The 13723-nt window shown below is 37.3% G+C and overlaps 1 protein-coding gene across 1 annotated transcript in view; it reads left to right on the top strand.

Annotated features, from left to right (window-relative positions):
* LOC134474487 (zinc finger protein 791-like) overlaps nucleotides 1-13723 on the top strand; it is a 175378-nt gene that overhangs the window by 132405 nt on the left and 29250 nt on the right. The window contains exon 2 of the mRNA XM_063242658.1: nucleotides 10998-11500. Coding sequence (XP_063098728.1) covers nucleotides 10998-11500 — 503 coding nt within the window. The remainder of the gene's footprint in view (nucleotides 1-10997; nucleotides 11501-13723) is intronic.

The raw sequence follows: 13723 nt of genomic DNA on the forward strand, positions 1-13723 counted from the left end.
ATTTCCAACAGGATCTTTTTGTGATTCTATCTTTTAAAATATCTGTAACTTTCCAGTTCAAAGCCTCTTCTTTAGATCCTGAAATGGGGGTAGGGGTTTTTATACAAGTGGTCCTGTTAGACCGGTGTCACGAGGAATACTCCAAGGGCCTCACTCTCATGTAAAAACAAAAGGGGTTTTTATTATTCCGTGTACACGGGGTCCTCCAAACAGGTGGAAACCTAGAACCCCTTACTGGAGCAGGGCTGTGCCTTTTAAGGCCTAAAACAACAAAGCAAGCAAGCGTTGTTACAGAAGCCAATCATAGCGGTTAGAGCAGAGCTGATGGTGAGCTGTCCTTAAGGGATTGGGTTTTTTAGTGGGGCAAGGGAGTGTCTCCCTAGAAGGGGTGGCATTTCTTAGGAATGGGCGTTTGTCTCATGACTGAGAGATCTGCCTTAGGTTAAGACTGTTTGTCTTAACCGTTTAAGAACACTAGTTCCTGTGGGGGTGGAGCTGCACATAGTTTGGAAACTCGCACCACAAGGCCTCCTGAATAGAAAAGTCTAACAGCAATTAACAACCTTAATTACCTTACTTTAGCACCACAACCGTTCTATTTGTAGAGGGCAACAATGGTTAGCATATCAATTAGGTAAGATTTTACAACTCTTTACAGAAGACAGCATTGATTAACATATCAATCTTTTACCCAGAGAAAAAGGAAGACACACATTTACAGTTACAGGTATTACTGTGATACAATACCAAGTTACAGGTATTACTATGATATAAACGAAGCTATTTTTGTGAAAAATGTACAATCTAATACAATCTGATGTAATTAACACAATTTGTGATGGGGCTTCTGGATAGGGAAGACCCAGGATGTCAGGAGCTATTACCTCAGGCCTTTGTTTTGTGGCCTCTAGGAAGTTAAAACTTAACCTAGTTGGATTTGAAGGGAGAAGGGAAGGGGAAGCAGCAGATGGAAGAGCTTTCTTGGTCTCTTCAGTCCTGAGACCAGCTAATGAAATTCCACATTTCTCAATTGGTTTGCTTGTCTTCCTATATTGTTGTTCACAAACTCAACTCAAGCTGCAGAAACCTTTACTAACACAAGCAAACAACAGGATTAAATGACATTGCCACTGAAATGAAAGAATAATAGTGAAAAGTGAGGAGAAAAAAGACAAATGCCATGTGTTATAATGCCCACCTCTTTTCCCTAGTGATGAAGAGACTGAAACAGGAGAATGGCCATGTATTCAAAGACAGGCTAACCTACATAGTGAGTAGGCTGGCCAGAACTCCTAAGTGAGACTATGTCTTTAAATCAAAAAACTAAAATGAAAAACATAAACAACCAAGGTGACAGAAAGACTACTAAAAAAATTATAGAGCTGAGTGAAAGTTGACTTATGCAAAATGGGATTTATTGAATGATGCTGCAGAAGAAGGAAGGCTATGTAGTGGCATTCAGGAGGCAGTGACAAAAACAGATTTAGGAATGGCACCTACTGTGCTACAGCACAACAATGACCTCCTTCCTCCAATACATTTGCAGTTCACTAGAATGAGGACTTTTAAAAGCTCATGGAAATGTTAAATTCATGGCAAACAAGCAGCTTGAAATCCAGGCTTTGGAACATGGCCTTTAGCAGAATTTCATATTTAAATTGAAATAAGAAAAATATAATCCTGCCCTGTTTGATGTCAAATGCACCAAGTTTTATGGCTCACAACATTGAGAAAGGAATCACAAACCAAAAGAAGTTCAAAAATTTTCTTAGAAAAAAAGAGAGAAGACTAGCCTTGAATTTTCAGGAGTGGTCTTCAGTGTTTGTCCACAGACCTATTGTCAGGGGTCATTTATACAGGAAAGCCACAATGTGGGTACAGTGTGGGTCTCAGACTACATTCAACCTATAAACTTATGGCTGCTTAACTAATATTATTCATCAGAAGAACAAGTCAGCCAGAAAAGGTATGTGGGAAGAGCCAAGGCATTTTGTGGGAACAATAGTCCAGTTGTTCTGGTCATTGATTATGGTAATTGATGCCCATCTGAACTTCCTGGAGGAGGTGGTGGTAACTGTAGTACATTTGAAGCTGTTGTTTCTCTCTTCAGGAGCATGTAGACCTGGTCACTTCATCTTCACCTTCAGGTCTGGCTTTCTTCAACTGTGCCTGTAGCAGTGATTGTTGTATTAGTTTTTTGCATTGACTCTTGAAGGTTCCAGTTCCTCTATGATTGTATATCAATTACTGTCTACATTGACATCCTTTGCTAAAATCACAATAGTATTTGAATGGATAAAGTGATGTTAATACATTTAAAATATTCATTAATACAGGCCAGGGCTTTAAGCTCAGCAGGCAGAAACGTCTGCCTGGAAAGTGCTAGGTTGTAACTTTGATCCCTGGTACCTATAAACAAAAGTAATTTAAACTGCAAGGAAAGAAAATCATTTCATTTGTGAAAATGTAAGTTTACAAAATTTATAACTAAATATGTCAAGGGCAAATTAAACATTGTTAATAGTCATATTTAGTATCTAAAGTTGTTGGTTCTGGGGATTGAGGTCAGTTATACAAGAAGCTGCCTGGAGAGCACAAGGTCATGAGTTCAATCCCTCATAAAAAAAAAAAAAAAACTCGCATTTGTCAGTGATGCAGTGCTATGAGTGAGCACATTTATTGAAACTGATACTTGTTAATAGGCTTAATGTTTCCTTTGTGGTCTATGAAATACCTGCAGATAACATGGCAATTACAGTAAATGATGTACTGTACCCTACAGGATTGCTATTTTCTGAGTTGTTTTTATTTTTTGTTTTCCCATATACTTGAAAGTTGAAAATATTGGCTGATGCTAGCTAGAAAAACTGTGATAATCATTTTTTTCAATTTAGTGATATATTTCCCTATATCCATTAAGAACATTTTATTTGCTACAATAACCCCAAGTCAAATTGATAAACAATTCTTAAAGTTACAGGCAGCTGAGTTAGTTAGAAATACCGGCAACCATACCATGATATAGTGGAATGAAATTCCTGAACTTCTATGTCTGGTATGAGTTTGTGTTCGCTAAAGTGCAAGAATGAATTTTAGGAACAACAGAGTTGAAGAGCAGAATATATTTATTGAGAGATAGAAAGTGAAAGTATTTTGCTCTAAATAGGATATTTTGGAATTGGGAGGTGGAACCAGGGGACTTTTACCTTGAAGTCACTTTCCTCTCCCCTATTCAACCTACCTGTGGCCAGAAAAGAATCTCAATCAGCTACTTGCATATCAGCAATGCCACCTTTATTTAAGCACCACCCAAGTCAAAAACTATATGTATGCCGCCCACATATTTCCAGAAGAAAAGGCCAGACCCCCAGTGGTCATGGGGTTCTCCCCATATTCTTAGAATAAAGGCCATTTTGACTTTGTATTCTCTTTTTTACTACACCAAAAATTCTATCTGAAAGCTTCTATCCGAGAAAAACAGGAGGGATTCTGAGCTTGTAGCAAAAGACTGTGTCTTTTCTAGAGACCTTATGGAATAAAATCATGTGATGAGATAGGTTTAAAGTGGGTTAGATTACTGAGATTACCGAAGAGTTAAATTAGCACAATAGAGAAGCAGAATATCAGAAATATAAAAGTGGCCTTTTATTTAAAGAATGTGGAGAGGAGCTCACAGCCACCAAGGGTTTGGCTCCCCCCCCCAATGACTATGGGTTTATGGGGTATATGTGACTTTTGACTGGATGTGGTGCTTGGAGGGGACATTGATGTCATGCTAGGAGCTGATGGGAATTTTCTTTAGGCCCCTGGGAAAGCAAGAGGAAGTTGTATTCAAGGAGAAAAGAGGAAGTGGCCATATGAGTAAGCATCCCTGATTTCACATTCTTCTACCTTGAACTACAACCATGAGGTCCTGTAATTGTTTGAAGGGCAAAGCTCTTTCAAGTACATCCTTTGATTTGAATGAAGAAATCAAAACAAAGAATTTTTGCTATCTGTCTTTCTCCATGGCTGTTGTTAAACCATTCATAAGAAATATTTTGAGTCAATTCCTTAATGCATTGTCAATACCATAACCAAAATTACAGATCAGTTCAGTTTCAGAAAAAGAAGCAGCACTTAAAAGCAGGGTTAAAGCCTTCAATGCAAGTATTCATGGCATGGTGAGATCAACTATGTGTGATACAAACAATTACTGATTTCTCTGACTTCAAGAAAGAGAAACGTTTATACTGATATTGTTATCCTGAAATGAATCTCCCGGTCTACTATGTCTGATATTAGGTTTTTGTCCTGTAAAGTCAAAGAATGAATTTTAGGAACAACAGAGATTAAGAGAAGATTATACTTATTCAGAGAAAAAAAGCTGCCTGAGAGAGAGAAGGTATCCTGAGCAGGTTGCCAAACACTGTCCATTCTAGGGACCTTTATAGAGTAAAATCATGTGGTGAAGTGAGTTTAAGGTGGGGAAAACTAGGAACTCACAATGCAGATGGGCATAAGATGGGACAGAGTTATGGTAGCCAATAAGATTATAAGTTCAGGTAAAGTTGATTTAATTGGGAACAAAGGGGGAAGGGAGTCACATAGAAAGCAGGCATTCTTAGGCAGCTGTGTCTCTTCCCTTAGGGGTTTGGGAGGGTGACTCCTGAGTTCCTCAGGATGATAGGAACTATTTAGAATGTCAATCTTTAGGATAAGGATACATTTCTTTAAATGGTGACTCCTGACTTCCTCAGAGTGCTAGGGAACTATTTAGAATATCAATCCTTAGGATATGGATGAATTTGCTTATCATTTGTCTTGAGCCTTGGCCCATAGCATGACGTGTCAGTCTACGCCATAGTTGCAAGGTATCTGGTCTCCTGCATGGGCTCCTTGGGGGACCTAGCCATGTCTCAAGCCAATAGTATTTAAATGACTCAGGACCTTGTTAACAGTACTGTTTAGAAAATTGAGTACAGATGTCTTGTGCTCTGGGTTTATGTTCTGGGGATGACAGTGTGCAATGTATATACCATTGTTGCCCCCTGATTGACATGTTTTGGAATTTAATTTTAGTTGATGTGTTCTTTTTTCCTTGAAATCAAATGGATTTGAAAATTAAAAGCCTGAGGAAAGCACTTCAGTACAAACACTCCTCTGTCGAGCTGAGATCACCACTGTAGAAGAATGGCAGCTCCAGAAGTCTCTGCAATACAGTCTATTATTTGGGATCCTCTCTCGCAGAGAGGGGCTCCTTTCTCTGTTTATTCTTGACTCAGAAGGAGGGCAGTAGAGCAGGAGTCAATCAGTGATGAAGGGGCAGGCTATATGAACTGTCCAATCAGGTGGGCCACTGCGGGCTGTGACTTCTGTCTGTTCTGGTGTCTCAGCATGATTCACCTATTCTGAGTACAATAGTGGTAGCAAAATGCTTGCTGGATCTCATTTAGTACTTTTGGTGTCCTGTGGCCTGCTTGGCAAAGAACCTGAGAGATCCTGTAGCCATGGAATGGTGAGGTTGTGGATAGGCGCCCAGAAATAGCGTGGATTGTGCAAAATCAGTTACAAGTGTTTAGGAGTAGTACCAGTGTCTGGAGCCTCAGGTATTCAGTTAGCTCCAGCTCCTGAGGTCCTCCAGCTTTGGCCATGGGTCATTCACTATTCCTTTTGCCTCTTGCTGTTGGCAAGGGTAATTTGGGGTCCCCAGAACCCTGGCTTCACTATGACAGCAGCAGACTCAAGTATCATCTTTAAAATTCACTGCTAGCCTGTAAGTCCACCATCTTAGTCATTGGGCGGAGCTTGGGAAGACCCTGACTATGATGCTTTTGTAGCTTGTAGAGCTGTAATGATCTAGGTCTATGCTCTCTTTCTGCAGAGTAACAGATCTGGAATGTCCAGAGTTTATTAATGTATGTAATGCAGGGCCTCATAGCCACAATGGCTCAACTTAAACTTGGGCTTTTTTGTATTTATAGTGATCTCCTAATTTTATAGTATGTTCTCCTATTTCCATCCTCATGACAGGTAGTGACAAAGGTCTGAGAATTCAGAGATATGTAGTACTGTGCCTCAGCAGAGAAAGGCTTCCCAAACAACTGGTGAACTCCTGTGTATTATACAGATTAGTGCAAAATAATTTCTGAACATACTTAATTATTTAGGTGGTACCCTTGCTCACAGACTAGGTTTGTGAGAACAGCCATAGAGTTTTGAAGTCTGAGAAAAATGAAGTAAATATGAAAGTGTTATCAAGGACGGGGTAAAAATTTGTGAAGGACAGATTCCAGAAAGGGCTACTTGTTAAATTCTCATCGAAAAATGCCAAAATTTACACATTTGCATGGTCATATACACGTGATACCCTTCTGAATGGAAAGGAATAGGGGTGTCACCTCTGAATTAAGAGCTGATTTAGTAGCTTGGTTAATAGACAGTTTAAATATGGAAATTCTCTACAGTGGACTTATCTAAGTGGTGCAAATGAGAAGCCCTAAATAGAAATTTTGCAATGATATCGATAGTTAGGCATGAAGGGTTTTCTGCTTTGGATGGATCAGAGGAGTGTGGAAAAGATGTGGAAGTGGCTGACAGGATGCAGGCAGCAAATAGCAGGACATACAACAGAGAGCGTCTTCACTGAAAGTCAGGTAGTTCTTAGAGTAAGTGTGAAGTTAAGTTGGGTTCTGATTGCTTCATTGAGGTGATCAACACCAGCTCTGGCAACAATCAGTATTCCACATCCCTGTCAACCCATAATTTTTGTGTTCCATACGTGAGATCTAATTTGATTATCTCTAATTATGCCCCATTGTCATGAAGCTGAAATTTTCAATTTTTTTGTACCAAGGATCAAACGCATGACCTATGCTTTCCAGGCAGGTGTTCATGACACTGAGCTAAATACGCAACTATGAAAATATTTTCTGTGTAGTATGGACGATATCCACATTGTTTCTGAGAAAGTGTTGAATATTGTTGGAATTTTTCTGTATTGTGTGGCTATAATTTTTTTTAAAACTAACCAAAGGTGTGTTATGCAGTCTCTTTTTAAGTTTCACTTTGTCTGTTCGGTGTCTCAATCAGGGTTTTCTATTTTCGACAGCTCTGTAAGTTAGGAAAGCCCCAAATTCAAGGAAGAAATCCTTCACCAGCCTCCCAAGATATATTTCTTATATTTGAATTGAAAGTGATCACTTGGTGACAGTGATGTTTAATTTACAGCTTGGGCCTGGTTTCATTTTATATACATATTTTTAAAATACAGCTGTTTTCCACTAACACTTGAGTTATTATTTATATACCATATTTGATGTTATTTATGTTTTGTTCTATGAAACCAAATTCATGTTTCAAAATGCTGCTTAAGTATATTAAGAACAAAGTGCTCATTGGCCTAAATGAGATTTGAAGAGACATCATCTGTAGTCTATCAAAGTGATTACTGAGATTTTTTATTTAATTTTGAAATTGGTAAAATAGAACAGAACAAGGCAGCTTAAGGTCAACTAAGATCACACAGTGAAATTGGTACACAACGTCACAACAGGTTACTGGGATAACAGTAATATGTATCACAGTATATTTTGTTATCTTTATCATAGTTGTTCTTTAATCACATATATCAAAATGAGATGAAATGCAGAACATTATAGAACTTATCAAAACAGAATATTGAATTGAGCAGTACCATTAATCAGAATAGAGTGAAACAATAATAAAAACGTTTTCCTTCAAGGAGATAGTAGAAGGAAGTCCCCCTTATTTGCTATGGTCTACATTCCAGGAGATGCTCAGATTTCTGGTTCCCATTTGCTAATGTGGGGTGACAGGAGAAGAGGGGTAGGGAAGTGGGATGTTTGATTCTAGGTGGTGCATCAGTAGGTTCAGTGTTGCTTACTAGGGAGACAGGCTGGTTGTTTGGTTTCACAGCGCCCTAAGTTCCAACATAGAACGGATCTTAGGAGCTGCTGCTGGTTATCCCCCTGGAAGGGCTGCAGTTTTCCAGACTGCCACCACTGACTAGGGAGAGGAGGTGCTTGCTTGGCTTCCAAGGCAATTGATGAGACATTTATCTGCCTCTGTGCTTTGTGGTTGCTGGTCCTGCAGGCTTCTCACTGTGAGCTCTGCTTTAGAGAAAGAGCACAGGGAATCTTGCCATGACTCAGCACAAGAATCAGTGCTCCTATTTGGCTGTTATATTAGCAGTGAGTTGCAATCTAGTATCAAATTTGCTGTCTTCAAAAATGTATATAGACACAAAATTAAAGACCAAGACATAGATTTAAATTTGAACAAATCAGTCTTCATTCAGCTGTTTTGTTTGCCTTTATTTGTTGAGTTTAGTTTTGTTTTATTGAGAAAAGCTTTCTGTATGTATATCAGCTGGATTTGAACACCCTATAGAGCCTAGAATTGGCCTGACCTCACTGATGCCTTCCTGTCTCACCTTTTGAGTGCTGGGATTATAGATATGCACCACCACACTTTGCTTTTGATTCAGATTTGTAGGAGAGAATTTAAGATATCGCAAACCTGGGGTCTCAAGCTTCCTTTGAGAAATATATGTATGATCCTTTAGGAGGCGGTGATCTTTGAGGATGTGGTTGTGAACTTCAGCAGTGAGGAGTGGAGTTTGCTGAGTCCATCCCAAAAGAACCTCTACAGAGATGTGATGGGTGAAATCTTTAGGAACATGGCTGCAATAGGTAAGGATGAAATCTTTTTTGGCACTCATGCTGTCAGAATATTATTTGTTGCTCATTAGTGCTGTTTTGTTAAAAAGAATATGAAAATATTTTTAAAAATAGCTCAGACCTGGACACATTATATCATAAATCTAAACAAAATCTATTAATTTGTATGTATTATTCAACTGAGTCCTGGTATTTCTATGTCTACAATTCAGGAGGACTTGGGGATATCCAGGAAGCTGAAAAAGAAGGCAAAATTTACTGGAGAAACTTAAGGTAATTCACACTCGCAAGGAGAGGAATGTTCCTGAGTAATTAGTGAGTCAGTAAAAAATGATCAGCAAAGAAATGAGGCACCATTCAATTTAATGTCAGTAATATTCTCCAAAGATGTATAAGCTAGTGTATATATGAGGGAATTAAATCATGAAAATGTATGACATTGCATATAGATGTGTACGAAAGGCATACACTTTGAGTTATGACATTCTGCCTTTAGTTTTTCTACCCATATATATATGTGAATACAAGACATTCATTATCTAACAATTGCTAAGATTGCAATAGAATTTGAAATAAAACTGAGTGCTCATGTTTCCAAGCCATGCTGTAGACAATCGGCGATTCTGACTAATATTCTTAGTAGGCTGGTGGAATGTTAGTGCACTCATTTTTAATATCAGTATGCAGTTGTCTCTAGAAATTGATCCCCTCATACTTGTCCTGTATATTTTTAAAATCACAAAATCTGCATAAAATACTGATACATGCTTACTCATATACAAAGCAGATCAAGTTATAACAGATCAGGCCTTGAAGCTTATCTATCTATCACTGGATTTGTGGAGAAGGAAAATGTTAATAGACTCTCTGTGATTTTGCATTCTTGTAAACCCAGCACACTAGGAATCAGATTTTGCAGAATGGCAATTTCAAGTTCAAACTTCACAGCTTAATGATCTATGAAAATCTCTTAAAATATATTTTAAAAAAGCTATAGATTTATGCTAATATCTGTTGCTCATTCCCAGCCCAGAATGGAAAAAATGTGCTATAGAACGTCAAAAAATAAATAATATAATGTCATTTGCCATAAGAATTAGATAGGTCTTTCACCCATCAATTCAGTGAAATAACTCACCTATAAAACCTAAAAGGTCACTGGCTTTCTTTTAGATGAGAAACCAAAATACAAAATGTGGAAAGAAATAAAACAGAGTTGTTAGAGAAAAATAGACTGACCATATGGAAAAGGGAACTACAGATTAAGGACAGAAGGGAGATTGTGATGGGGAAACATATGAGAATAATCTGCATATGATACACATACGTACCCATACCCAAAGTGAAGCTAAAGATTATGCATTTCAAAGTGCCAACTTTTAAGATTTCCAAACGTGTACCAGTCTTTTCAGAATGGTTGTTTTCAACATATCTTACAAGGCCATTCTGTTGCTTCTTGGTTAGAATTTATTAGCAGGCATTAAAAACAGAACTTGATATTAATGCAGTCATTAAACGGAGACCAATTTCACAGTGAATTTTTCTTTTTTTAAATTTAATATAAGGAAAGATTAAACAAGACAAAATAAGTAGAAATAATACTGCTTTCAAAGTGAAAAAAACAGTAAGAAATCACAAGATGATGATTACAAATGCTGATCATAGAAATAGTTATGAAATACAAAAGTGAAACATATGAAGTGGGGATGCAAACAGTGAGACTGCAAACAGTTTTGTTCAACTCTCCAAGACAAGCTTAGTAATATGGTTATAAATCCTATATGTGATTTTTTCTTTACAGAAATGACAAGCTAGGGAAATCTTATGGACATACATCTTGGAAGCAGTGTAAAGAAGTATTCCTTTGTACTGCAGAAGGTAATGTGAATGTGAAAGAAACAGAAACACACCAGGATGTTCAGAGCCATGAAAAATATTGCAGTGGAGGGAAACCCTATGTATGTAAGCAATGTGGGAAAGTTTTTAAAACACGTGCATATTGTAAGGTTCATGTAAGAATTCACACTGGAGAGAAACCCTATGTGTGTAAGCAATGTGGGAAAGCTTTTAACACACGTGCAAATTGTAAGGTTCATGAAAGTATTCACACTGGAGTGAAACCCTATGTATGTAAGCAATGTGGGAAAGCTTTTACCAGACCTGGACGTTGTAAGGAACATGAAAGAATTCACACTGGAGAGAAACCATATGTATGTAAGCAATGTGGGAAAGCTTTTAACACACGTGCAAGTTATAAGGTTCATGAAAGAATTCACACTGGAGAGAAACCGTATGTATGTAAGCAATGTGGGAAAGCTTTTAAAACACAGGGAGTTTGTAAGAATCATGAAAGAATTCACACTGGAGAGAAACCCTATGTATGTAAGGCATGTGGGAAAGCTTTTACCAGACCTAGATATTGTAAGGAACATGAAAGAATTCACACTGGAGAGAAACCGTATGTATGTAAGCAATGTGGGAAAGCTTTTAACACACGTGCAAGTTATAAGGTTCATGAAAGAATTCACACTGGAGAGAAACCGTATGTATGTAAGCAATGTGGGAAAGCTTTTAACACATGGGGATACTGTAAGAAACATGAAAGAATTCACACTGGAGAGAAACCCTATATATGTAAGCAATGTGGGAAAGCTTTTAACACACGTGCAAATTGTAAGGTTCATGAAAGTATTCACACTGGAGTGAAACCCTATGTATGTAAGCAATGTGGGAAAGCTTTTACCAGACCTGGACATTGTAAGGAACATGAAAGAATTCACACTGGAGAGAAACCATATGTGTGTAAGCAATGTGGGAAAGCTTTTAAAACACAGGGAGATTGTAAAAAACATGAAAGTTCACATTCAATATAAAACCAGTGTATGTAGGCATCAGGAGAATGGCTTCAGCACATGTACATATTGCATAATGCATCAAAATCTTCACACAGGGCAGAAAACATACATATGTAAGGAATGTGGGAAAGGTTTCAGCAGAAATGCTCCTTGTCCAATACATGAAAAAATTTGCATGGTTGAGAAACCCTGTGTGTATGTGAAGAATGTGGGAAAGCTTTCACCACACATGGATTTTGTAAAATACATCTATGACTTCACACTGGTGAGAAAGCCTATGTATATAACAATGTGGCAAAGCTTTTACTGCATATAGTCATTGCAAAACACATGAAAGAATTCACACTGGGACGAACCACTGGCTATGTAAGCAAGTGGAGACACTTTCAGCAGCCAGATTGTAAGGGAAATACATGAAAAAAACTCACACAAGAGATAAATCCTATGTGTGATGGGAATACTCTCAGCATACTTGATCATTGTTACATATCTGAAAGAGCTCACTAGGCAGAGATGATATGTGGAATACCAATGTGAGAAATATAGCAATCCATGTTTCTTGTTAAATACATAGAAAAATCATCATTGTTCAGACAGTTTAGATCTAAGTTTACTTTAAAAATCCCAAGGAGACCTGAAGAAATAATCGATACAGAAGTTAGATGTCAATATTTCTTCACAAATATTCCAGAAATGACAAATCTGTGGTGGGGCTCTCCTTAGGTGCACATGTTGTATAGTTTTCAGTTAATCACTTGTACCTCTCTAGATTTTTCAATCTAGATGTTTTTGTGCTTCAACATGGCATCTTGTAATTAAACATGCTAAACTGAAATGGGCTTTTCACTTTCAAGTATGGATAGTGCCTCTGTACTTAATATTTTGTCTTTAAAACTAAAATTTTGTATTTTCTGGTGAATTGTAATGTTGTTTATTTAAAGAGAAAAAAAGTGTAGAAATAATACAGAATTTCAGAAAAATAATAAGAAATCACTAGTTGATTAGTATTATATTGTCATCTTAGAAATCGTTGTTCAAGTTACAAATTTAAAGCATACAAAGTGATATTCAAATAATGACACTGTCACGGTTCACCTCAATGATCCACCAAAAAGTTATTAATATGCCTATCTGTCCTACACACTTGTTTTTCTTAAAGAGGGTAAGATTAAACATAGCGAAACAGAGCAAAACAGTTCATAAGGAAACAAGTTAAGGAAACACAGATTTCAAAGCAAATCCACTGGGAATGTCTATCTTACTGTCTCTAGTTTTCTTCCAAATAGTTGTTCCCATCCTCACACACATTGAATATATACTGAATATTATAGAACTAATCAAATAATTACAGGATGATGCAAGCTTTTTCGATCTTCAAGACTGATTTGGGGGAAGTCGATAATGACTACCATAATGTCTCTCATTGTCTTTGTAGTAGCTGTCTTTATCTTTATGTATGCTGAAATGGAACATAAGAGACGAGACTAATATCACTCTGAACAGTGAATAATAGTATCCTGAGAAGGAGAAAGGTGAGGAATTGCCTAAAAAAAGAAGGCAGAGGACATAGTTAAAAGTGTATCAGGATTTAAAATCTACAGTAGTCTTGTTGCTCTGTATAGTTTGGTTATATTTTGTTCTGGTCTGTCTACTCATATTAGATTTGAGGGCACAGAGAGATAACCCAAAAATAGCAGGTTATACCATGGTAATTATCCTTAATTTCCTATTAACTAAAACTGAATCCCTATATTACTTATGTTGTCTTCTATGAATGATCTTCTTTGAAGCTGGATTGTTTCAATGTTATTTGGCCTTGACTGATTTTATTCACATTTGGTATGCTTGCTGATATCAAGTTCAAGAGCAGAGGCAACTACTCTGAAGATGACAAGGTTTAAAACATATCCATTGGTGGGCTGGGGATTTAGCTCCGTGGCTTAAGGCACCTGCCTGGCAAGTGTGAGGTCATGAGTTTGATCTCCAGAGCCAAAAAAATAAATAAATAAAAGTTATCCATTCCAGGTTTGATGATTTTTTTAATTAAAGAGAAGAAAGAAATAAAAAACAAAGCAGTAAATGGGTACAAGTAATACAGAATTTCAAGAAAAAATAGAGTAAGAAATCACTAGTTAATAGGTTACATATTGCCATTGCTAGGGTTATTTCCAAAAGATGAAAAATATT

The sequence above is a fragment of the Cavia porcellus genome, unplaced genomic scaffold (assembly GCF_034190915.1).
Source record: "Cavia porcellus strain 051 isolate PalLab524CR breed Dunkin Hartley unplaced genomic scaffold, mCavPor4.1 scaffold_32, whole genome shotgun sequence".
NCBI classification, from domain to species: Eukaryota; Metazoa; Chordata; class Mammalia; order Rodentia; family Caviidae; genus Cavia; species Cavia porcellus.